The sequence below is a fragment of the Dermochelys coriacea genome, chromosome 1 (genome assembly GCF_009764565.3).
Source record: "Dermochelys coriacea isolate rDerCor1 chromosome 1, rDerCor1.pri.v4, whole genome shotgun sequence".
Taxonomy (NCBI): domain Eukaryota; kingdom Metazoa; phylum Chordata; order Testudines; family Dermochelyidae; genus Dermochelys; species Dermochelys coriacea.
In genome coordinates, this window is record NC_050068.2 from 280,121,810 (window position 1) to 280,147,445 (window position 25,636).

At 37.0% G+C, this 25,636-nt stretch overlaps 1 protein-coding gene across 9 annotated transcripts in view; it reads right to left on the bottom strand.

Moving 5' to 3' along the window:
- PTPRQ (protein tyrosine phosphatase receptor type Q) overlaps positions 1 to 25,636 on the bottom strand; it is a 200,190-nt gene that overhangs the window by 85,781 nt on the left and 88,773 nt on the right. For all 9 annotated transcript variants that reach the window (XR_006274423.1, XM_043492806.1, XM_043492801.1 and 6 more), the window contains 9 exons: positions 24,644 to 24,925; positions 20,811 to 20,993; positions 19,209 to 19,310; positions 16,906 to 17,026; positions 14,371 to 14,531; positions 13,001 to 13,146; positions 2,501 to 2,669; positions 1,393 to 1,686; positions 789 to 1,064 (listed from right to left, as the gene is read on the bottom strand). Coding sequence is in view for 8 of the 9 variants with exons in the window: in XM_043492806.1 (XP_043348741.1) it covers positions 789 to 1,064; positions 1,393 to 1,686; positions 2,501 to 2,669; positions 13,001 to 13,146; positions 14,371 to 14,531; positions 16,906 to 17,026; positions 19,209 to 19,310; positions 20,811 to 20,993; positions 24,644 to 24,925 (1,734 nt within the window). In the remaining variant the exon portion in view is untranslated. The remainder of the gene's footprint in view (positions 1 to 788; positions 1,065 to 1,392; positions 1,687 to 2,500; positions 2,670 to 13,000; positions 13,147 to 14,370; positions 14,532 to 16,905; positions 17,027 to 19,208; positions 19,311 to 20,810; positions 20,994 to 24,643; positions 24,926 to 25,636) is intronic.

A 25,636-nucleotide genomic window follows, 5' to 3' on the forward strand; every position in this document is an offset into this window, starting at 1 on the left:
TAGAATTAAGATTAGAGCTTTCTAATATATATACATATATACACTATGCATTATATATATTGCAAGTAGGATGGCAGTGTGCAATGTAATCTGAAATAGAGCAAGAAGTGAAAAAACCCTGTAACGGTCTGTAAATATTTTTAAGGAATATTTTTCCAGGTGGGAGTGGAAGTCGGGGTGGTTGTTTGTTTTTCCCCAAAAATAATTGACACTTGGCAAATTATGATGCATTCCAAAGGCAAAAAGAAATTGATGTTCATGTATTCTTATGAGCCCAAGGCTAGAAGTAATCTCTAGCAAAGATAATTCACCACTATAATGGATGAACTCTGCCAAAGGCAGGGAAATCTCACACACTTCCTTTCAATTTGGTGGCAGAATTTTTAAAGGGGGCTCCTATGAGCCATTGAATGCCACCATCCTTGGGCACCTCAAATTAATTTTCTTGTATAATTTGAGAAATAAACTAATATGGGCCCATAGTAGTGAGAGTTAAATAGTCTTTCGTCAGAGTGTGTCCTCCCCTACAGTAAAACCTACAGGCAGAGTGTGGATGAAGGACGAAATCCCAACATTCCCTCTAAACTTGTCCCCCAGATGTTGCAGGTTTGTCTCCCTGCCTTCTACAGAAGCAGTTGTGTGTCTGGCCCCATGCCCCAAAGATTTTAGGGGATCCACCAAGATAGGATCAGCCACATGGAAGCCCTACATCTTTGCACCAGCTCTGGGGTCCTCTATTTCATAAATTTATTTCCAAAGAGCATCATATGATTTTATTTATCACTCACCTGACTCATCCGTGTAAAAGTTAAAGGTAGCATAGGGACCAAATCCTCTGATAGTTCTTGCAGCAGCAAAAATACTATACAGTGTAAATGGTAAAAGATCTTCTAGAATGATAGAATTATTGGAGGTAGACAGAGAATCATTCCTTTCTGGTCCATATAACTTTAAATCATAACTTATTATGATACCATTTGGTTGGTGAGGAGGATCCCAGGACAACATAACTGAGGTAGATGAAAGATTCTTATACGTTCTGATTACAGGTGAAGATTCAGGGACTATAACAAAAAATGAGAAAATAAACCAAAAAACCTAAGTTATCCCACAAAAAAGTGAATTATGGTGGAAAATATCTTTAAATATCAATTAACTTTGTTCTCTTCTCAATGCTAACTTCTACTTCATTGTCTCAATGAAGCACTACAATAAATTTGCATGACAACAGTTATTGTGGGTTGCTTTATTAGTTATTTTGACAAACAAAAAAATTAACAAGTAGACCAGTAACATTATTTCATAAGAAAACAATCTAATGATCAAGAATTTTTAGAAGGCTATTTGCTTTTAATACATTTCTTTGGCAATAAAAAAAAATCCTAAACCTACCATCTTCTTCAGTTTTGATGTGCAGTTTCACAGTGTGCATTTTAGAAGATCCTTTTGCTGTTGCTGGAATGATTTTCAGAATATAATCTGTGTACTTCTCCAGCTTATCCAAAAGCACACTTGTATTGTAAGTAATGAGAGACAATATCTCACTGTCTGTTTGTGTATCCCATAAATTTAGTGAAACAAGGAAGAAGACTACACCATTTGGCTGGGATGGTGGAAGCCAGCTTACATTTATAGCAGTTGAAGAAACATTTTGATATGTCAGACTTTCAACAGGGCCATCTGGAACTAGGGATTAATAAGCAAAAAATGTTAGTTTGATATAAATAACAAAAATAAACACTCGAAGTGTTGCTATTAGATCAACTTAATCTCTAACATTATGTATTCAGTATTTTATTACATTTTCGTGACTATAAATAAAACAATCATTTCTTTGATCATCTATGTTTTGATATAAAAACAAAGCATCTTGAATGTATATATACATAATTATTTGTAATTAATGTTAATTATTAAGGGGAGAAAATCTTTGTGATAGTTTAAAGACAAATTTTCTCAGTCTTTGTGCCCAGAGAAGAAAAACTGCTTTTGATGCTACACTACAAAGGGAAGAGAAGAGATTCAGCAGATCAAAATGTCCTTTAGGAAGGGTTAAAGATTAGTTGCTTGATAATTAAGCTTACTCTCAAACTGCCATGAAAACTAGATGGGCCAAAGAGAGGCTAAACTGTAGGGTTTTGTATTGATAATGGTTATCCTGATAGTTAAGGTGGAGAAAATAATGGTGACAGGTTCAAAATGGAACGTGGAGTTAAGAGTCTGCTCAATCTGTTGACACAAAGAGGTCTCCTTCAGATACTAATGCTAATGATCATGAGAATGATCTATTCCCATTCTAAGCATAGGGAATACCATCAAACCCATGCAAAGGTAAATGCTACAGTATGGTAAACAGTTTTTTAAAATGGCATTCACTGTAGTACTTCTTTTTAACCTTTTCATCCCAAAGAATGCAATAATATTTAAAAGTTCTAGAACTATTTCATAATGAAAAACTTGGATGTACATTTAAAAATTTAAAATAGAGATGTTTACATACTATCTTGATCTGTATACACGTGTATTATCTCACTGGTCTTGTTTCCATTTCCAAAGGCAGTGTCGGCAGTTAACCACACAGTATAGTAGCTGCATTTTGCCAAATTGTCTAATACTGCAGACAGCGATTTATTGTCAACACCACTGTCAATGTCTTGGTTGGTGAAATTCTAAGGAAAAGAAAGGAGAAGGATATCATCTTTTACAAACAAATAGATATTTCTTTATTACTTTCATTTTCTTTATCTATTCATCCATCCATCCATCCACCCACCCACACAACTCAGACCATTTACTAATCATAAACAGACACTTCAATTCTCTAATGCTCAAGTCAGCCACACTGATTCCTATTTAATGCAGTCAAATAAATCATAGAAAATCAGGGTTGGAAGGGACCTCAGGAGGTCATCTAGTCCAACCCCCTGCTCAAAGCAGGACCAATCCCCAACTAAATCATCCCAGCCAGGGCTTTGTCAAGCCTGACCTTAAAAACTTCAAAGGAAGGAGATTCTACCACCCTCCCTAGGTAACACATTCCAGTGCTTCAACACCCTCCTAGTGAAAAAGTTTTTCCTAATATCCAACCTTAACCTCCCCCAATGCAACTTGAGACCATTACTCCTCGTTCTATCATCTGCTACCACTGAAAACAGTCTAGATCCATCCTCTTTGGAACCCCCTTTCAGGTAGCTGAAAGCAGCTATCAAATCCCTCCTCATTCTTCTCTTCCGCAGACTAAACAATCCCAGATCCCTCAGCTTCTTCTCATAAGTCATGTGTTCCAGTCCCCTAATCATTTTTGTTGCCCTTCACTGTATGTTTTCCAATTTTTTCACATCCTTCTTGTAGTGTGGGGCCCAAAACTGGACATAGTACTCCAGATGAGGCCTTACCAATGTCGAATAGAGGGGAACGATCACGTCCCTCGCTCTGCTGGCAATGTCCCTACTTATACATCCCAAAATGCCATTGGCCTTCTTGGCAACAAGGGCACACTGTTGACTCATATCCAGCTTCTTGTCCACTGTAACTCCTAGGTCCTTTTCTGCAGAACTGCTGCCTAGCCATTCGGTCCCTAGTCTGTAGCGATGAATGGGATTCTTCCATCCTAAGTGCAGGACTCTGCACTTGTCTTTGTTGAACCTCATCAGATTTCTTTTGGCCCAATCCTCTAATTTGTCTAGGGCCTCCTGTATCCTATCCCTACACTCCAGCGTATCTACCTCTCCTCCCAGTTTGGTGTCATTTGCAAACTTGCTGAGGGTGTAATCCACACCATCCTCCAGATCATTAATGAAGATATTGAACAAAACCAGCCCCAGGACAGACCCTTGGGGCACTCCACTTGATACTGGCTGCCTCCTAGATATGGAGCCATGTTTATATCTTTTCTATCTAGTTTCCTATGTAGACATTACATATTTATATGGCTGAGTCTCTTTCTAACTTGGCTTTGTTTACCCACTATTTCTTTTTTTAGAAAAAAATATTCTGTAAAGTGAATGTACTTACGCATATCAAGGGGGGGAAAAAACAAACTGTACCAACTACAAATTATTGACAAAAAGATACCCCATCAGGAATAAAGTCCCTGACTTTCTTCAGTACTAATGTCAAACACTTTATTCAAACTGATAGAGACTGTTACAACAACTAAATTTTACATCACCCACCAGAGGGAACCCATACATTACTTTGCTTATAACACTACCAATTTGGAAACAGAAGAGAAAAAATTAATTAATTTTTTATGTAAGAGCTATTAAATTCATATAATCTCAATGGGTCAAATCATCACGGAAAGGAAGATGACACAGCAGAACCATGCAATTCTGCAGTGGTCCAGGAATTAGGGACCCTATTTAGAGGACATGCACCCATGTGGCAGTCAGACTCTGCTTTGCCAGGACTTCCTGTGATCTACCTTGTATTCAGAGACAGGTCCCATTCTATGATTATGCATATCCACCAGCCACTCTTCCCTACAGAGCAGTGAGCATGTAAATTAGTGGTCAGGACTAACACTTTCAAGCTGTAGAGAGCTCATTGTGGGTCGAAAGCTTGTCTCTCTCACCAATAGAAGTTAGTCCAATAAAAGAGATCACCTCACTCACCTTGTCTATCTATTGAGAAGGGAGACCATTTAGTCTGGCAGCCAAGGGGCAGATAACTCACTCATGACATGACAAAATATTAGAAAAGCATGCACAGATAATGAGGGTGACACGAAGAGCTACTGGGATGCAATTTGCAAAATAATGTAACTTGCACTAATTGTATTCTGGGGATTCATCATTATAGGACATATTACAATTAATTCTGGCTGCAGATGAAAGCAAACTGCTTATGACTTCTTGGCAAGCTGAAGCTACAGCTGAAAAAAATTCTTCTTCTACTTCCTTCCTTAGTCCACACAAAAAGAAGTTTTGGAATAGCAAAGTATCAGATTATTAAGAGCAGATAAGTGTAAGCAATACACACAACCAATGAAAGCATGTGCAAAAAACAGTATTCTTTTTGACCCAGGAAGCATTTCCAGCTACATAATGTCATAACTAGTGATATACAGACATCACAAAGCTTCTAATCTTAAGAATAAGGTTGTGGCACTGCTTTGCTAGTATAATTTCTTTCTATTCTCTCTTGCTGTGGGCTTGTCTTCACTGCATTATTAGTCCCAGTTAGAATAACTGAAGTACTCCACTTGCGTTAGCCTAGGTCGAGGCCACATGACAAAGGCTACCTCAGCCATCCAGCTTTCATCCAAACCACATCATATGATCCATTGTCTACAGCCAAGCTCTAAGATACAACATTTGCTCCAATCTCTCAGACAGAGACAAACACCTACAGGATCTCTGTCAAGCAAGCATTCTTAAAACTACAATACCCACCTACTGAAGTGAAGAAACAGATTGACAGAGCCAGAAGAGTACCCAGAAGTCACCTACTACAGGATAGGCCCAACAAAGAAAGTAACAGAACGTCAATAGCCATCACCTTCAGCCCCCAACTAAAACCTCTCCAGCGCATCATCAAGGATTTACAACCTATCCTGAAGTACAATCCCTCACTCTCACAGATCTTGGGAGACAGGCCAGTCCTTGCTTACAGACAGCCCCCCGCCTGAAGCAAATACTCACCAGCAACCTCACACCATACAACAAAAATACTAACCAAGGAACCTATTCTCGAAACAAAGCCCGTTTCCAAAACTGTCCACATATCTATTCAAGGGACACCATTGTAGGACCTAATCACATCAGCCACACCATCAAGGGTTCGTTCACCTGCACATCTACCAATGTGATATATGCCATTATGTGCCAGCAATGCCCCTCTGCCATGTACATTGGCCAAACTGGACAGTCTCTATGCAAAAGAATAAATGGACACAAATCAGACGTCAAGAATTATAACATTCAAAAAACAGTCGGGGAACACTTCAACCTCCCTGGACACTCAATTACAGATCTAAAAGTCGCAATTCTTCAACCAAAAAACTTCAAGAACAGACTCCAATGAGAAACTGCAGAACTGGAATTAATTTGCAAACTGGACACCATTAAATTAGGCTTGAATAAAGACTGAATGAATCTTTAAACAAACTAAAAACTATTTCCCCATGCTAATTTTTCCCCTACTGTTACTCACTTCTTCTTGACAACTGTTTGAAATGGGCCATCATGATTATCACTCCCTAGACTTGGAGTTCTGGTGCTTTGCCCGGTGGTACAGTGGCTTCAGGGATTTGATAGCAGAGCTAGAACAAACACTAAAGATGAGGAGAGCCCCAGGCAAAGCAGGAGTCTGAATGTTGAAGTGGGGTATTTACTTTGGCTGCAGATAACCCCTGGCCTGAAGGCTGGGTGGACAGACACAACAAATAACTTGGACTGGTAATTTTGGAAACGCACTGGGGGAGTCCCAGCATCTGAGTTACTAGTTCAAGGTTCAGCAGCACTCAGGTGTCAATGCACACCCCTTTGTGGACTAGCTGGCTTGACTGTAAAACACGCTTAATTCGGGCAAGAGATTTTTGTACATGGATGCAAATTGGGTTAAGGACAACATTCAAGTTATACCACAAGCTTACACTGAAATAAAGACAAACCCTCCCTATCTCTGGGCTCTTTTTCACTTTGTGTATGTCTGTATGTGTAGTGAACAACAAACACTTGGTAAACCATAGGAAGCCATAATGCTATGCCAACAGAGAGAGAGAATGGCAAGAAACAATGTTACCAATAATGCTACTCCACACCCTCACTCTCTCAAAGTTATGATCACTGAACATCAAGAGGCAATCTCAAAGAAAATAAAAAGGATAGCACTAAAATTTCAATTATGTGGATAGAAATGTCTGGATGAATTAGTTAAAATTACATATTCACTTGAAAGTTTTGTGCCTACTCTTGTTACTAGTGACCCTCACTAATTACGATACTGAAAAATATTCTTTTGTTTTCCTCTATTTTTAAAATTTGTTTACTTTGAGTATTTAACAGTAGTTCATTATTTCAATGGAACCACTCAAATGCTTGTAGTTAAGCACATACATGCTTTACTGGATATGGGGGCTTCACCGTTTTGTGGATACTCTTTCCCCAGGGCCTGCAAAAAGAGTGTTTACCAGTAACAGCAGCAGCCAGGCTGGAAATGATACAGAGAGAGAGGAGGCAGGAGAGTTCCTGGAGAAACAAAAAAGAGGGGCAGGGCAGAGGAGTGGGCCTCAGCATGTTTGTTGTTGTTGCTGCTGTCAGGCCCACCCAAAAGATCCTTATAAACATCAGCGAGGAGCAGAAAATCTTGATAATTTTTTTATTAAGGAATTTTTAAAATGCATGATATACTATTTAAAGGAGGCTCTAACATAATTGTTTTTAAAAATAATTTAGTTTAAATGAAATCAATGCCTTTTAAAACTTCAGTTAAAAATTTAAGTTATTCCAAAAAAATGTAAATGACTAATATAAATATGGAAAAAGAGTTTGGTTAGGTCATTCACCTTAAGAGAAAAAGATTTAAACTCAGCTAGAACATCAGTAAGTTTATCTGTAAATAACTAATATGTTAAGGCAGAGCTGAGCTTTGGACCTGATGAAGCTGACAGCCACAGGACTCCTAGCTTTAAGAGGAGCTACACATGTAAAGGAGATTCTCAACTTTCATTAAAACACAAGCATGGGTCAGATCCTCTGCTTGTGTATACTGACATAGCTTCACTTCCATCAATGTAGCTCTGTCCATTTATGCCATCTGACAATCTGGCTCTGGGTTTCTAGTCCTTTTCCTTGTAAGTCTAAACTGGTCACTAGGGTTGAAAGGAACAAGCAGCTGAGCACCATTTCTGTGGTAGGAAACTGAGACCAAAGATTTCCCTACCCCAGCACATACTTATGTAAACTAGTCAGTTAAATTTGAGGTATATTCTAAATAATCATCTCTCTAATCCTCCCTGCAAACCTCAGCTCTGTGCATATGTGACACTGGTGTGCAGGAATAGGTAATATTTTGGAGGTTTAAAAAAAAAACTGTTTTGCAGGTCTGTCCTAAGAAAGCTATGGCCAGCTCTGGTTAAAGAAATACAGAATTTGGTAAAACAGGACAGGCATTCAGTTAATTTCAAAGAGCATACATGAAGTTTCTTAACTGGTAAAGGCAGGTAATTGTTACAGCGTAGGATCAATTTTCAAGGTAAAGAGTGAAAAACCAAATTTAGCTGAGCTTCTAAACTCTCTGGCATAGCTTTTGAATCATTTAAACAAAAAGTATCTTTAGCAAAAGAAAAATGAATACACCATCTTTATCTTCATTGTGGCATGCTTCTAAATCAATGATCAAATATGGAGATAAGAGCATTACAAACTTTTAGCAATTACTGTTATCCAAAGTAGAAGTAAAAATTTAGTGCTAGTGATAGAATATTGCCGACTTTTTGTAGAGGAGAATCAATAAATAGTGATGTGTACTTGTTTTCAACCACAGAAGCGATGGTTTGTAGAATGAAGAATATGAATAGATTTCTTTTTCTAGCATAAGGTGCCATGTAAAGAATATTTGAAACAACCAACAAAGTTCCTAAAATTGTAAGATGTAGAAAGTATATGGAGAAATGACAGCTCTCATTGTGTGTTTGTGTTTTATTTCTGAATTTTATTATGTAAAAGTTCATGAGAACTGTTGCTATAGAAGTAAAAAGAGATGTACAGAATCTGAACTGGTACTGATTATCATAGGATTAAATGGATTCAGAAAAATAGCTGCATCAAGGTATGAACTTTTAGCAAACCACATTAGAGGTTATGATCAGTTAGAAGCATATATTGGGCATGCAGTAAGAACCGCTGTGAAAAAATGAAACATGGACATGCAAAATGTGCAAAGGAAAAAAGTAACAGATTAAAAAACATTTAAAAACAAACTTTTTCAAGATAAACAGTCCTTCAAAATGAGGGCTGTAACTGACATTAAATGCCAATTTGAAGTCTGGGTTCTCCGAGGTCATAGCTTTACATTGTGCCATCACCCCATTCACCCTATTCTCAAAGAGAATAAGACACTTATGCATACTGTGGCCTGCTCACAGGACTAGCAAATAAGAGAAGCAGAGAAGATGATTTGATGTGGATGCTTACAGTCATATTTCAGATAGGCATGCACCCATAAACTCAAACCCAACTAATAGGTCTAATTTTACTCCTATTAGATTGTGTGACCAACATGCTTCTACCTAACTCACATGCTAATTATTACATTGGGGCATGAAATGAGTCTTCTCTATGGCTCCCATTCTGCAATCAGATCTATGAAGGCAAAATCTTACACTCATGCAGAACCCCACAAATTTAAATGGGGTCTGCATGAGTGCGATGATTGGCCAGCACAGAGCAGATTGCAGGAGCAGGGCCTATATTTGCAGAGTGACATGTCAACATATATCTTCAGGAAAATAAATACCTAAATTCAGTAAGCACTAACTGTAAAATTATGCCACATACATCAGATTTCATATTTTGTACTTTGCCGTCTTCACAACCTTACATTTCTTCTTTTTCTTCCACAAAAAGAAAACTTTTAACCAAAAATTTTGTTAAGGAAAATTATATTTTTTATTATATTTGCATAAAGAACAAATAAATTATATACATTCTTGAATGACATGGATATAAGCAATTAAAAATTAATATCCTGGTTCATGAATAGAGCTACTCAGCACTATGGTTATACAAATAAATAAATAATAATATAGTTAATATTAGGGCTGTCAAGCAATTAATAGCGATCATTCACACGATTAAAAAAATCAATCCTGACTAATTGCACTATTAAACAATAATAGAATACCATTTATTTAAATATTTTTGGATGTTTTCTATATTTTCCAAATATATTGATTTCTATTACAACACAGAATACAAAGTGTACAGTTTATATTTATTTTTATTACATATATTTGCACTGTAAAAAACAAAATAGTATTTTTTAATTCACCTAATACAAGTACTCTAGTGCAATCTCTTTATCATGAAAGTTGAATTTACAAATGTAGAATGATGTATAAAAAAACCCTGCATTCAAAAATAAAATAATGTAAAACTTTACAGCTTACAAGTCCACTCAGTCCTACTTCTTGTTCAGCCAATCGCTCAGACAAAGAAGTCTGTTTACATTTGCAGAAGATAATGCTGCCTGCTTCTTGTTTACAATGTCACCTGAAAGTGAGAACAGGCGTTTGTATGGCACTGTTGTAGCTGGTCTTGTAAGATATTTATATTCCAGATGTGCTAAAGATTCATACGTCCCTTGATGCTTCACCCACCATTCCAGGGGACATACGTCCATGCAGATGACGGGTTCTGCTCAATAACAATCCAAAGCAGCGCAGACTGACACACATTCATTTTCATCATCTGAGTCAGATGCCACCAGCAGAAGGCTGATTTTCTTTTTTGGTGGTTCAGGTTCTGTAGTTTCTGCATCAGAGTGTTGCTCTTTTAAAACTTCTGAAAGCACACTCCATACCTCATCTCTCTCAGATTTTGGAAGGCACTTCAGATTCTTAAACCTTGGGTTGAGTGCTATAGCCATCTTTAGAAATTTCACATTGGTATCTTCTTTGCATTTTGTCAAATTTGCAGTGAAAGTGTTCTTAAAACAAACAACATGCGCTGGGTCATCCTCCAAGACTGCTATAACATGAAATGTATGGCAGAATGCAGGTAAAACAGAGCAGGAGACAAACAATTGTCCCCCAAGGAGTTCAGTCACAAATTTAATTAACGCATTATTTTTTTAACAAGCATCATCAGCATGTCCTCTGGAATGATGGCTGAAGCGTGAAAAAGCATATGAATGTTTAGCGCATCTGGAACATAAATATCTTGCGACCATGTGAACACCTGTTCTCACTTACAGGGGACATTGTAATTAAGAAGTGGGCAGCATTATCTCCCATAAATGTAAACAAACTTGTTTCTCTTAGCGATTGGCTGAATAAGAAGTGGACTTGTAGGCTCTAAAGTTTTACATTGTACCCAAAAACAAAACAGTTATGTAACAAAAAATACCTTTCTAAGTTGCACCTTCATGATAAAGAGATTGCACTACAGTACTTGTATGAGGTGAACTGAAAAATACTATTTATTTTATCATTTTTACAGTGCAAATATTTGTAATAAAAAATATAAAGTGAGCGCTGTACACTTAGCATTCTGTGTTGTAACTGAAATAGATATATCTGAAAATGTAGAAAAATATCAAAAATATTTAATAAATTTCAATTTGTATTCTATTGTTTAACAGTGCAATTAATTGTGATTTTTTTTTAATTGCAATAAATGTTTTTGAGTTAATCGCATGAGTTAACTGCAATTAATTAACTGCCCTAGTTAATATACATCATGCATAATGTTAAGATGAGCATTTACCTACACAATAAACCACATCGTAATGCCCAGATTCATAACAGATAAACAAATGTATTTCTCCATGCTTTAATACAGTAGACTAGGGACCGGCAACTTTTGCCACACGGTCTTCCAGGGTAAGCCCCCTAGCAGGCCAGGCCAGTTTGTTTTCCTGCCGCGTCCACAGGATCAGCCGATCGCAGCTCCCAGTGGCCGCAGTTTGCCACTCCAGGCCAATGGGGGCTGTGGGAAGCAGTGTCTAGCACATTCCTCAGCCTGCGCCACTTCCTGCAGCCCCCATTGGCCTGGAGGGGCAAACCGCAGTCACTGGGAGCTGTGATCGGCTGAACCTGCGGACACGGCAGGTAAACAAACTGGCCTGGCCTGCCAGGGAGCTTACCATGGTGCGCCGCATGCCAAAAAGATTGCCGATCCCTGCAGTAGACTAAACCTGTTTGTCTTCTGTGTTTTGTTATAATTATGTTAGAAAGAAAAACTGTTTTCTGCAGAGACATTTACTAAAGAGTAACAGAACATGAGACAGTATTCTATCCTTCCCTATGGCAACACTATCTTCTGATTTCATTATTGCACAAAAAATACATTAAAACATATATGTACAAGAATATTATTTCACTAGGCACATATAATTTCACTTTGCAGCCTAGAACACTGGATCATTTATTCTGCATGAAATTTACTCTTTTTTGTATGCATTAGTCTCCTCATGCTTAATAGCACAAATGCTCCTTGAGATGCACAGGAATTTTGAAATTGCAGGATACCACAAATACAATTTCAAGGTGAGGGTTAGGCTAATGCACTTATCCATTTAATAATATATGTGGCAAATTGCTGGCACTACTATGATGGGTCTCGTGTTTTCTATTCTTGGGGGGGAGTGGGGGGATTCAGGGCACCATTTCTTGCCCTTGAACTGGGGTATTAACTGCCTCACTAGTGTCCTAGAGGAGGGGAGTGGAGAGGTAGGGACCCAGGCCCGCCCCCTACTCCGGGTCCCAGCCCGGGGCCCTAGGGATAGCAGTAAACCACTTGAACTAGAGGTTCCTTCCTCTGGGCTACTTTCCTCTCCTGCCCTTCAACTTGTGGGGCTTCCTGCCCTCCCCCTGCACAAACCAGGTGTCCCTTTACCTAGGGTCTTGGTCTTCTTAGCCCACCACAGAACTTCTCCAAACTCTCCTCTGCTTCCTTCCAAACTGCTCTCTACTCCAACACCAAACCACTCTTCTTCAACTCCTCCTCTTGTCTGATTGAAGCAGTGGGTTTTTATAAGGTCACTGGCTTCAGGTGCTCTAATTGGGTTCAGGTGCTTTAATTAATCTATAGCAAACTTTCTTCTCTCTACAGGGAATAAGGCTCCCATCTAACACTCTCCTGCTGCCCTCTGGCCATGTTGAATCACATATGCTAAAAATCAAAATTATCTTGTGATGAGGTGGGAGTGAAAGAAGAATATGACATTTACTGTACAGTTGGTTTAATCTTTTCTGATACATTAAAGATTCAAAGAAAAATAAATTAATTTCTCGGAACTAAAATCTACAAAAATGATATAAAAAGAAACTTACCTGAATAAAAATTCCTGAATTATTTTTGTAATAAACTGAATAATATTGTATAATCCCATTAGGTCTTTGAGGAGGGGACCAGAAAACCATTATTGATGATGCAGTGAGGTTTCTGTACATGACATCTTTTGGTGGATCACTTGGTGCTGGAATAATATTATGATTTAGCTTATGTAACATAAGTTTTTGTGCTTTTTATTACCCAATATTTAGACTTTATTGATTTGAAAAAAATCCAATATTAAATCAAATGTATTTATTAAATTATTGAATATCATATCCTGTTTCTGGAGGAGGCGGAAAAGGTATTATTGAACTAATGGCTACTTTACACTTTGAAAGTCCCGATTTTCAAAGACATTCATTTTTCAGAGAGAGTCAAAGACATGCATACATTTGCGTGCACAAATCCAAATTTATACGCTCAGTGAACCTGTGAAACTTGAGATTTGTAAGTGCATGTACTTACGGTTTTATGCAAATATAAATCCAAATTCATGCACGTGCACAAAGCATTATGTATGCATGCAATCTTCGTAACAAATGTGTTTCATGTGTATACAGAGTCCTTTATGCTTGTTTCATTAACTAAAATACATTTTTCACACCTTTTTACTACCACTAGCATTGCAGAACCAATACAGCTAGGGAACTGTGAGTTGGATTCTGTTCTAGCTCACACCATCGTTCACAGAATTATTGACTAAGATACTGATCCCACAAATGACTATGTGAAGACAAACCCATGTGCTTATTCAAAGCCACACTTGGGCCAATGAGGCTCCACAAAGGTGCAGAGACACATGCACATAATTAATTGAAGGATGGGATCTAAGTTTCAGTGGCAGAATTGTTATTGTTCTGACATCAGAGCCAGAAAGGAAGTAGCTTGAATTTCAAAGTTGAGTGTACAGTGTTGCCTCCTAGAAAAAAAGACCTTTCATTTCTGAAGTATATGAAATTCATTGGGATCAAATCAACTTGGAATCCCAAAATGCCATGTTTATAAAACTGCTTTCTGACTACAACCATTTTATACCTGTGTTTGTGAGAGACACACTAAAACTGTCAGGGCTTTCCTTCTCAGGACCTTATTTCACAGCTTGATAGAACAAAGGGCAATAAAACCAAATTCTCCTCTTTTTACTTCATTTCAAAGAGAAAAATAAAAAGACTTTTAAATTTAAATGTCTTGCAGGGAAATGTAGTGCTCAGTCTGATGAAGGTACCTTAGACATTCAAACATTATTATATAGCCAATCAAATCGCAGCTTTTGCTTAAGTTATTTTATATGTTTAAATAAGGTTGACACAAACTTATGGATGAAACTACAGATTTTTATATGATTTATTATGATACATAAACTTACCTCCTTCAGAAGTTCTAAAGCTTATAATGCTACTTTTTATGTTTCCATCCCCAAATCTGGTACTTGTTGTTATATAAACTTTGTATTCATTGTTATTTTCTAGGTCTGTGAATATCAGTGATGTTTCAGTTACATTAACACTTCTTTTTGATATTGAATTCCTAAAGAAGAAAATCATTACATGTATACATTTTCATGACAAAACTGCAGCATGCTGTAATACATTTTACTAAAAATACCACAGAAAACAATATTGTCATATACAGCAACTCATAAAATAGAAACAGAACTTTCATCTACTGTAAATCCTTTATATTATTCAAAAAATTATCAAAGATGTTGAGTTTAAAAAGGCACTTCTCACAAATCAAATAAGAAACAAGCCTTAGCCAAAACTACAGAAATTCATTAGCGCTAGATAGCTAACACAACTGAGACCAACATTTTCTTAAATTCCTGTAACTTATAAATATTGTATTCCTTGCAAGAAAACCATTAAAAAGTGACGATTTTTTTTAACTATTAGCTCACATTTGAGTTCTTCATTGTGGGTTCCTGGCTTCATTTTGTGAGAAAAGTTGTTCAATTTTCTACAGCTAATGTAATATAGTTGTTAGAATGTTTAGATAATTTTCTTCTACACTTTCAAATGCCCCCCATTCACTATCTTTACCTCTTTACCTGGTATTAGGAAGCTCTTGCATTAGTTATATCCACTGGAAAATGTTGCCACTAAGAAAAGTTGTGGTTCAAGAGCTTGTTTGCCATATCAGCCCTAGTAACTAATTATGATTATTTTATAGCACCCAAAAGTGTTCTAAATAATTTAAAAGACAAGGGGTGAAATCCTGGCTCCACAGAAGTCAGTGGGAGTTTTCACCCAAAGTCCTTACCTCAAAGAGCTAATCGCAATCTAATTTTAGATGTGAGAGGATATGTGGGATAAGACACAGAAGGGAGTAGATGAAGAAGGCCAGGGCAAAGACAAGGGTGATATCAGTGAAGTTCTGTGGTTACTTAATTTAGGCATCTGCAGATCTAGATGGTTCACTTAACAAGTTATTGAAAAATGATTAATAATGACCCATTCTGTAGTAATCACAGATATAATAAGTCTTAAGAAAGGATTTGAATGAAGAGGAAGTTCCTTGATCTTGAATATCCTTAGGTCTTTAAACACAGTATGCATCAAAACCATATTCCTTAACATGAGGGAGATCTGTTTGTGCTACAAGTTCATCCACAGTTCAAAGTTCTCCACAGATGCAGATGACATTAGCTCTTGCCAGTACAGTGGAAGGAGCAGTGGAAAGCCAATTTATACTCTTCTGGAGTGTGGGATTACTTGTGTTTACCTTATCATTATTTTAAAGCAGAAGTTCATAACTAAGAAAAAAGATAAAAATTAGCTACTGCCAGGAGAAACTTTTAGGTCACCTTTAAAAACTTTTAGGCTACCTAAAAAAAGGCAAACTTTTAGGTCACCTTTAAAGGAGTGCATATATAGTAGTAGTAATACATCTATAAGAACTCCTCATCTGTAACACAACACCATTTTGCATACATAATTTACATTGCAGAATATTTATTTCTGTAGCTATTTGCCCCTATGCATTGGGTAATGGCAATAGAAGACCACAGCATAAATACAATAAATAACTGTAATCAACAATCAAAATAAACAAGCCAACATGTGTAAAGGCAGTCCCCAGTAAAGGCAATATGCAGGGCTTAGAAAAGGAAAATATGACAAATCTTTAGAACAAGTAGTGTTCAGAAGAAGAGAGTGAAACAAAGTTTTAAACTGGGATTTAAGATGACAGTCTTATTTTGAAGGAGGAAGAGACAGATCCAAGAGGCATGAATATAATATAATATAATATAATATAATATCATATCATATAATATAATATAATATAATATCCAGCACTTATAATGAGTGTTATAACAGAGTTGAGAAGAAGACAGATAAAATGGCATAATAACAAAGTATTGGGAAGTACTGAAGTAGCAGGAAACATGATGTGTACAAAATATCACGCTAGGTGGTACTATTGTCAGAGGGTGGACAGGGACTCCTACTATCACAACTCCTTGCTTGCTCTGACCACTGAATGGGAGATGAAACAGCATTTTTCAGTGGTTCTTGGCCATCTCCATTCTATCTTCAGATGGAAATATTAGCAGACTCCAAACAATAGTGTTCGTTGGTGTCTCATTTTATCGCTAATTAGATTCCAAATGGTCCAATTAATATGTGAGGATGGGAAATCACCAGCTAATTTAAATATAAACTCATTTTGCAAAATCCCAAACATTTGAAAAATATTTTAGATGCTTGTAATCATTTAATTCTACAATTTTCACCTACCCCTATTTAGAGGTATTTGTGTATATGAAAGCTAGTGTTTTAAGTAACTTATCAATATTCACTCTCAAAAATGTATATTCAACAAGGTCTGTAAGAAAAAACTTACATTTCTTTTAGATTACAGATTAATATTTATCCTCAGAACCATTTCCAGAAAATCTTACCAGACATAAACTGTGTAATAGAGGATAATTCCATTTGGCTCCAGTGGTTGTTTCCATGACAACTTCACAGTGACACCCGACAACTGTTTTACTGAGAGGGATTGCGGAGGTGAACTAGGAGCTATAAAGTGAGAATGCAGAACACAACAACTTGTTAAACAGCTAAGATCTGAATGGCATGGTTAAGTGAAGTATCTTTAAAAAGGATTTTAATAATTTGTGCTAGGAAATGAATTATGGAAGCACACAGGTACAATATCCATATCAAATGGTGTTATAGCCAGGCCTCTTTACTTTTTCAGCCAGATGATAAAGGAAGATTTTTCATGCTAGTTTTAAAACATCTGTTTCTGTGATTCAATGGAAAAAAATATTTCATGAGAAAACAGAGCAATGGGTTTGTCATACTGATTCACCTACTGTCCAAGTATATTGTTGTAATTTTCCCCCTTCTAATAAAAGCAAGAGCTTTTTAGGTGTGAATGCATGTAAAATATAACAAAATAGTTCCCCTGAGGAGAAGTGGAGCTGGAAATAATTATATGAAGCACCAAAAAATGGGAAAATTGATGAGCATAGCATTGAGAGATGATAAAAATGTGGGATACCATGCACAGTTAAATCTTTTCACTCCATCAAACAAGGAACACATTCATACAGTTAACATGTCATGAAAGAAAATATACATGTATTCAATGAATGAGACACCTGAAATTCATTCTAAGATGAACACCAGACAGCAATATAACCACTAAGTACTGAGATAGCATAGCTGAATAAAAACATTATAATACATTTTTATTTCATTCTAATTAAAATAGTTAAGGTTCATGCAAATGTTGCTGTGATGAAAATGCAACCCTATGTATGCTTAGTAATAATGATATTTCCCACTAAGGTAGGAAGTAAAACTGTTTTTGTTTTTTTTCTACCAGATGAAGGTATTGCTCTGTGTTGTAATGTTAACATTACTTTTGTTTTTCAAATTAAACAAAACAGCATCATGTACTAAAAATTCAGGTCATGGCTGTGGTCATGCATGGAAATTGAGAACATAAGCATAGCTATTAGCAAATCTGTGAAGCATTTGGTCTGATGCTCTGAACAGTGTGTACTTTTGAGTAAGATACATGTGGCATATTATAAGTATTTTTGTTGCTCTTCCTTTAATTGCACTGTCTTTCTCAACCACAGAGGACAGCAAAAGTGTTTTAAACATCTTACTCTCTTAATTTTGCCTGAACAAAGGCTTAATGAAGTCAGTGAATGCCTGTATTTACTGGTAATAAATAAACTGGTATTTAGTATTTCCTTGCTATATTATCCTTAGTAGCACTACAATAAAAGGTCTATCAAATACTGAATTTCATACGACTCTGGCATGTCTTGATTCTAAGATATTATTTGTCTTTAACTCGTATACCTCCTTATTCAGCTAACAAACTCTTTAGTAAAATACAGAATGAATGTTTGCTCTAAAGAAAAAACATTTTAAACAAATGATTTAAATTTATATAATTAAACTGTTTTTGATGTATTATAGCAATATTTTTATTGAGCAATGTAACATGGTATGAACTGTGGATGAGAGCCTCTGACCACTTTGTGAGTTTTGCAGAGATACACCCCCACTGCAGGAACCCCCAGAGGAATTGTGTCTAATGGGATGGAAAGGGAGCATAGATATTATATCATCATTAAATAAAGTGTGGTATACACTCTGATAATGTATGGCCAGCTCTGCTGGCTAGTATCGAGGGCAGTGCCCTGGTCCTACCTTTGACTCACCCCTCCATGCTCAATTTGGGGTGTCTAGTGCCACTGATTAGGTCCTTTGAGCACTAACACAATACGAATAACAATAACTATAAATTCATCTATTTAGAAGAGCCAAAGACTCCAAGCACAAGAACTATGATTGTTCTAGGTCCATGTGCTGGGAGGCAAAAGGAACGGGGTCTGTGCTTTCTCCCTTTCTCCACTTTTACACCCACACAGAGACAACCTCCTTCTGACTTACTGCTTCCCTTCTGTAATAGGCTAAAATAGTAACAGTAAATTAAGGGTTCTTAAAAATGGAAGACACTGATGCGATATTAGAACAATAATAGTGTCGCTTTCCAAATACAGAGCTTTTGTGATTTGACATAACTTATATTGATAGAGGTATTAAAGAATAAAGATCCATTATATCTAAATGGAAAGTGCCTATATAAATCAAATGTACAAAGAACTCTGAAACAAAGTTTAAGACTTCCACTAGAAGTGGACAATGATATATTGTAATTTCTTTTCTGACTTACCATCTTCATTAGTCAGTATGTTTAGAGGTGCACTACGAACCCCTTCACCCTCGCTAGTGCTTGCAGTCACCTCAACTGTATATTTGGTATATTTCTTTAAACCTAAAGAAAGAAGAATGCAGTAAACTATTTTATAAATTCTGAGGGGGATTTCAGTGAATATTTAAAAAAAATAGTTAAAAACACTAAAGTTAGGTTTCCGAGCACATAAGTAGGCAAAAGTGCTGAGCATCTCACAATTCCCACTGACCTCAAGGTTGATATTAGATGTGCCAAATATGCCTTAGAAGAACGTTTTAAATTATTTTTTTCTGAGTCTCACAGCATAAAAATGTCTTGTCCAATAACACCTAAAATTGGAGACAAATTTTCTGCTGGACACAGTCCATATGTGTAAACTTTTAAGTGGAAATTACCCTTTCCAGTATTTCAGAAGCTGGGACATCAGCAAAATTAGATTTATAACTGAAATTAACTTTAGCTATAATCTGAAGTATTTCAATATCTTCTAGTTTTACAGGAATGTGAAGATTTGGCAATGGGCTTTGTTGCAAGGATAGATTCCTGGGTTAGTGGTTCTGTTGTGTGGTACATATCTGTCCTCTGTCCACATATCTATTCAGGGGACACCATCATAGGGCCTAATCACATCATCCACACTATCAGAGGCTTGTTCACCTATGCATCTACCAATGTGATATATGCCATCATGTGCCAGCAATGCCCCCTCTGCCATGTACATTGGTCAAACTGGACAGTCTCTACGTAAAAGAATAAATGGACACAAATCAGATGTCATGAATTATAAAATTAAAAAACCAGTCGGAGGACACTTCAATCTCTCTGGTCACTCAATTACAGACCTGAGGGTGGCTATCCTTCAACAAAAAAACCTCAAAAACAGACTCCAAGGAGAGACTGCTGAATTGGAATTAATTTGTAACCTGTATACAATTAACTTAGGCTTGAATAGAGACTGGGAATGGATGAGTCATTACACAAAATAAAACTATTTCCCCATGTTATTTCTCCCCCCACCCCACCCAACCCCGTTCCTCTGATGTTCTTGTTAAGTGCTGGAAATGGCCTTCCTTGCTTGTCACCATGAAAAGTTTTCCTCCTTCCCCACACCCCGCTGCTGGTGATGGCTCATCTTAAGTGATAACTCTCCTTACAGTGTGTATGATAAAACCCATTGTTTCATGTTCTCTGTGTGTGTATATAAATCTCCCCACTGTATTTTCCACTGAATGCATCCGATGAAGTGAGCTGTAGCTCACGAAAGCTTATGCTCAAATAAATTTGTTAGTCTCTAAGGTGCCACAAGTACTCCTTTTCTTTTTGCGAATACAGACTAACATGGCTGCTACTCTGAAACCTTTCAGGATCAAGGTCTTAGTATTCACAATTAGCACTAAATTTAGTGTCAGTGGTGGCTATCTTCTTGAAAAGTGACATCTAATGACATTGGTATATTGAAGTTGTAAACATTAAGTTTCGAACAAACATTAAATATTTCCTTCTGACTGGAATTTGTCAGCATGAACTATACACCATCAACCAACCAAGACACTATCAAGTTTCAGATTGTTACATACTAACCTGTAATACTTATCGTCAGAAGAGTAGTGTTTATGATTCTTAGCTCAGTTCCATTAATCCCCTGGAGATATAGAGTGTACTTCTGTATAATCCCATTTGGAACAGATGGTGGAAAAAATGATAACTCTACTTCTGTAGATGAGATGTTCCTGTAGGTTATGTTTTCTGGTGCACTATCAGGAACTGAAAGAGGAAAATTCAGACTTAAAAGAGTGAAGTCAAAGTTTTGTTCATTAGTTAAACAATAAAAAATACAGTATATTGTAAATATTTGATTTTTTTTTACTAAAAATAATTTTATATTTTTACGAATTGATCTGCAAGGTCAAAAAGACATGAAAAACGTATCTATAATATATAATGAAACTATCTGTATAATGAGGTTTTTTATGTACCGCCTTTAACAAATTGGTGGAATTCTCTTGACAAATGAGCTAAAGACCTTCTCGCTCACTTCCCCCAACCCTGTGATACTGAGCTTCCTCCCTGACACCTTCGTAGCTATCACCATGAATTTCCAACTTGGCTCTCTCTCAAGAAACTCTTCATTGATGTGTTGCCAATATTTTAACAAATGGTTTCCACTAACATTTTTTCCATTTGCCTTTCCTGCTCCACATGCTTGCAAAGAGGTAGGGACTGGGCAATCTTTTAATTTGTTTTCCCACTTTAAAAACAAATCACCACTATCACCTGTTTTCCCAGATCCCAGAACCAGGGAGAGAGGCACCAGCACATGATAACTTTGTTTAATCATTTTCTGAAACAAAATAAATATAAGTTTGGTTATCACTGCACAGCTTTCAGTTTGTGCAGTTTGACAAGATAGAGGGGATAAATAGGTTTTACAAGAGTTCTGGGTCGCCTCCCTGGGAAATATTTTGAAAATACCTGCAATTTGATGCAACCATTTGCATTCAAAATACAAAACATTTGCTCTTCATGTATCTGAAGAAATGTTTTTTTACCCACGAAAGCTTATGCCCAAATAAATCTGTTAGTCTTTAAGGTGCCACTGAACTCCTTGTTGTTTTTGTGGATACAGACTAACACAGCTACCCCGATACTTGCTCTTCAGATATATTTGTATGAACCCCAGAGATAAGTCACCTCTGGCTGAGAGGCTTTAGCAATATCCAGAGAGGGGCTGAATTCCATCAGAGGCTGGGAAATCACTCAAACAGCTTCCTAGTTTAGTGGTGGAATCTCTCAAACACAATGATGCTTCAATAGGTCCCACATCCCTCCATACTTTCAATCTTAAAATGCCTGCCTTCCCTGTGATACATCCATCTCTGAAGATCTCATAAAGAATGTTGTTGCAGCTTCTCTTCTGTGTCCCACCTAATTCTGGATTCAAACCTATTGTTCTGCATCCATTTCACCCCCAAGAGAGGAGGAAAGGAGGACCTAAGGGGCCAGAATAGGTTATAAGAAGTGAACTGAACCTGAAATTAATTTGTTTAGTTTAAAGAATGAGTGAAGGTTTCCAACATTTATTTTTTTAACACGTACTTATTAATAATACACTTAAAGTACAGGTTTTTCAGGCCTGTTGCTAAGTATACAATACTCTCTTGAACATATTCCTTATCAGGTAAAATCCGCTGTATGAAGCAACGTGTTCAGCTATAAATGGTGGTAACTAATAAGGAAGGGAATGACCAACTAGAAGGTCTTAGGCAGTAATTTATTACAGATTCATGTCATCTTTAAGACTTTGGTATCTAGATCCCTACTGACTTTTAAAAACAATTGACAGATTATATTAGCTAACTTTCAGCTAAGTAAGCACAAAGTAGTTTCACTTTCAGGACATCATATTGTCATCATTGCCTAACCAAATGGACACAGACCAAAATTTTCAAAATGTGAATGCATAAAGTTAGACTCCAAAATACACACATAGAAACCTCTATCAAATTGGCCTGCTTTTGAGAGTTGCTGGGTACCTGTATTTCCCACTAACTTCATATCTCTGTTTCTTCTTTCTTTATCTTGATAAAGATGTCACCATGATCTAACTTCCTTCTCTTGCAGTTGCTACCATTCTATTTCCCTTCTCCTATTGATTTCCAAAATCCTAGAGGATGCTGTTCACTCTCATTGCCTTGACTTCCCCTTCTTCAGATGATCCCTTCCAACTTGGCTTTTGTCCTCCCCATCCAATACAATTCCCTTATCAAGGTTACTAATTTCTTATTTATTGACTCCCCACATCCTCTCCTGTTCCTCTGGATCCCTAAGAGATCTGTTCAGTCTCTTCCTCCATGTCTTTCTTTCACTGTGACCTTATCTATTCCCAATCATTCACCCACTAGCTATACACCAATTATTCAAAATCACTCCTCTTCTATACTCCTGACTAGAACTAGGCAAAAAAAATCAGGGGCTATTTTGTTTAAAAATGCATTTTTGTACTCCAAAACTATTCGTGAATTTGATGAACTGTTTCAGCCAAAAAACAAATGGGAAAAAATTGAGAAAGTTAAATTTTTTCATTTCAACCATTTGGAAATGTTTTGTTTTGACTTTTTGTTTTGAATTGGCATTTCAAATTCAAATATTGCCAATTTAAAAACAAAACACCAAAATAAGGGTTTAAAACACTTGTAAACAATCAAATCAAAACAGAAAATAAAAAAAAATTGTTTTGGGTTGACTAAAATGTTTTGGTTCACTCAAAACTAACTGAAAAACTGAAAAAACTATTTCAAATTGACCAGAAACATTTTGGTCAATTTGAAACTAAAAAGTTTTGAGTTTTTTTATCTGACACAAAAAAAATACAAAAAATGGTTTGAGTTCAAATCAACCCGATTTTTCTCAGCTCTGCTCCAGACATCCCTCTTGACCTCCATCATTTCCTGCATTTTTAGCTGCCTCCCCAACATCTGATGTCTAATCTCCTAATCCCTCTTCTCAAAAAGAAAAGGAGTACTTGTGGCACCTTAGAGACTAACAAATTTATTTGAGCATAAGCTTTCGGGATGCATCCGATGAAGTGAGCTGTAGCTCACGAAAGCTTATGCTCAAATAAATGTGTTAGTCTCTAAAGTGCCACAAGTACTCCTTTTCTTTTTGCGAATAGAGACTAACACAGCTGCTACTCTGAAACCCGTAATCCCTCTTCTGCCTCTCTTCTCCATGTCTATTGGTATTTCCATTATCCTGTCTTGTCTCCCAGACTTGATTTTTTTCTTTCCTTCTCCCTTCCCACTTCAATCCCCATCCCACCCCTAATATCTAATCTTTCGCTACATCCTGTTGATTCCTTGTTAGTATCTCCAAAATCCACCCTTCTGTCTCAGTACCCACTGCTAAAATACCTTTTCCCTGCCCTGAGCAACTTTCATCTTGACTACTGTAACCCTCTCCAGTTTCATTTTACCACTCCCTTTTCCAAAATATTTCAATAATGTCATCTTACTTTCCTGCTGCTTCAATCATGTCACCAATATCTGTCTTTGAATTTTTTCACTGGTTTCCTTTCTCTTACCTTATCAAATTCAAGCTCTTTGTCCTCAGCAACACTCCTGGTCTTTTGAAATTTCTCCGTTTCTATAAAAATGACATTTTTTCCTGCAGGGCAGGAGAATTTGTAAAAGGCAGGGACTGTATAAGGCTCTACAATACATTACTGGGTCCCATACTACATCTCTGCTTTCATTGCCCTCTTCTCCCCTTCCCACTCCCTACTCAGTCTTTGCACAGGTGAAGGAGGGAAGCACTTGGCATAAAAATGTGTATTACAGTAAAATGAACTGGCATAAAATGTCACCACACGCTATCAAATGTGGACAAATTATAGTATGTTTAAGAAATATACTCACCAGTTTCAGAAGTTCTGACAGACAGTGGAAATGATGACTGATTCCCATGGCCAAACCTAGTGAAAGCCCTTATGGAAATGTTGTAGAGAGTGTATGGTTTCATGCCATTTAAACAAATACGTGTAGCTGAGGTATTTTTAATAAATAAGTCATTGGCATAATTGTACAGAACTTCATAATGAGTTATGATCCCATTAGGTTGCTCTGGTGGTGACCATCTCAAGTATATTCCTGTTGCAGTTACATCTAATACCTCTACATTCTGGGGAGGAGAGCCTGGTTCTGTAATACAGAATGAAAGGTCTTTGAATTTTTTTAACTGATCATATAATAGAGAAATGTTCCCATAAATGTACATGTTCCTAATAGCTAGACATTTCTAGAGGCAGCTAAAGCAAGATCCAGAGCTAAAGGCGATGATATGGTCTCCCTTCCAAATCATTATCCCTAAATCCTATCAGTTTTTCAACCCTTATATATCTCAGAAATCCTTCTTTTACCACCAGTAAAACTGTTGTGCAAACTTTGATTACCTTGTACCCAACTTCTGCAGTCTCTTTAGACTCTCTCTCACGTCACCCACCAATCCATCAAAAATGCAGATGCAAAAATCATCTGTCCGCCTACCCCTCTATGTTCAACTCTTTGTCAAATCCCCTCATTGGCTTCCTCTTGCCTTTCACATCAAAGTCAAACTCCTTATCCTTGCCTTCAAAGACCTGAGCACCGCTCCTGCGGTGTATTTCTCTCGACTCCTCTTTTTAAACATCCCCACCCTCTGCAGTCATCACCTTTGACTTCCCCTACTTTGGCTTCTGTGCCCTCTTCCATCCATCCACCTGTGCCTAGAACCTCCTTTGTGAGCCAGACCACAATCCCTTCACCTTCCTCTTTTCCTTCAGCTCTCTCCTCAAAACATACTTTGCCACAAAAAGAAAAAAGAACATTGTTGTAAATAATTTTTTTAAACCATGAAAAATTCCAAGACGTGCA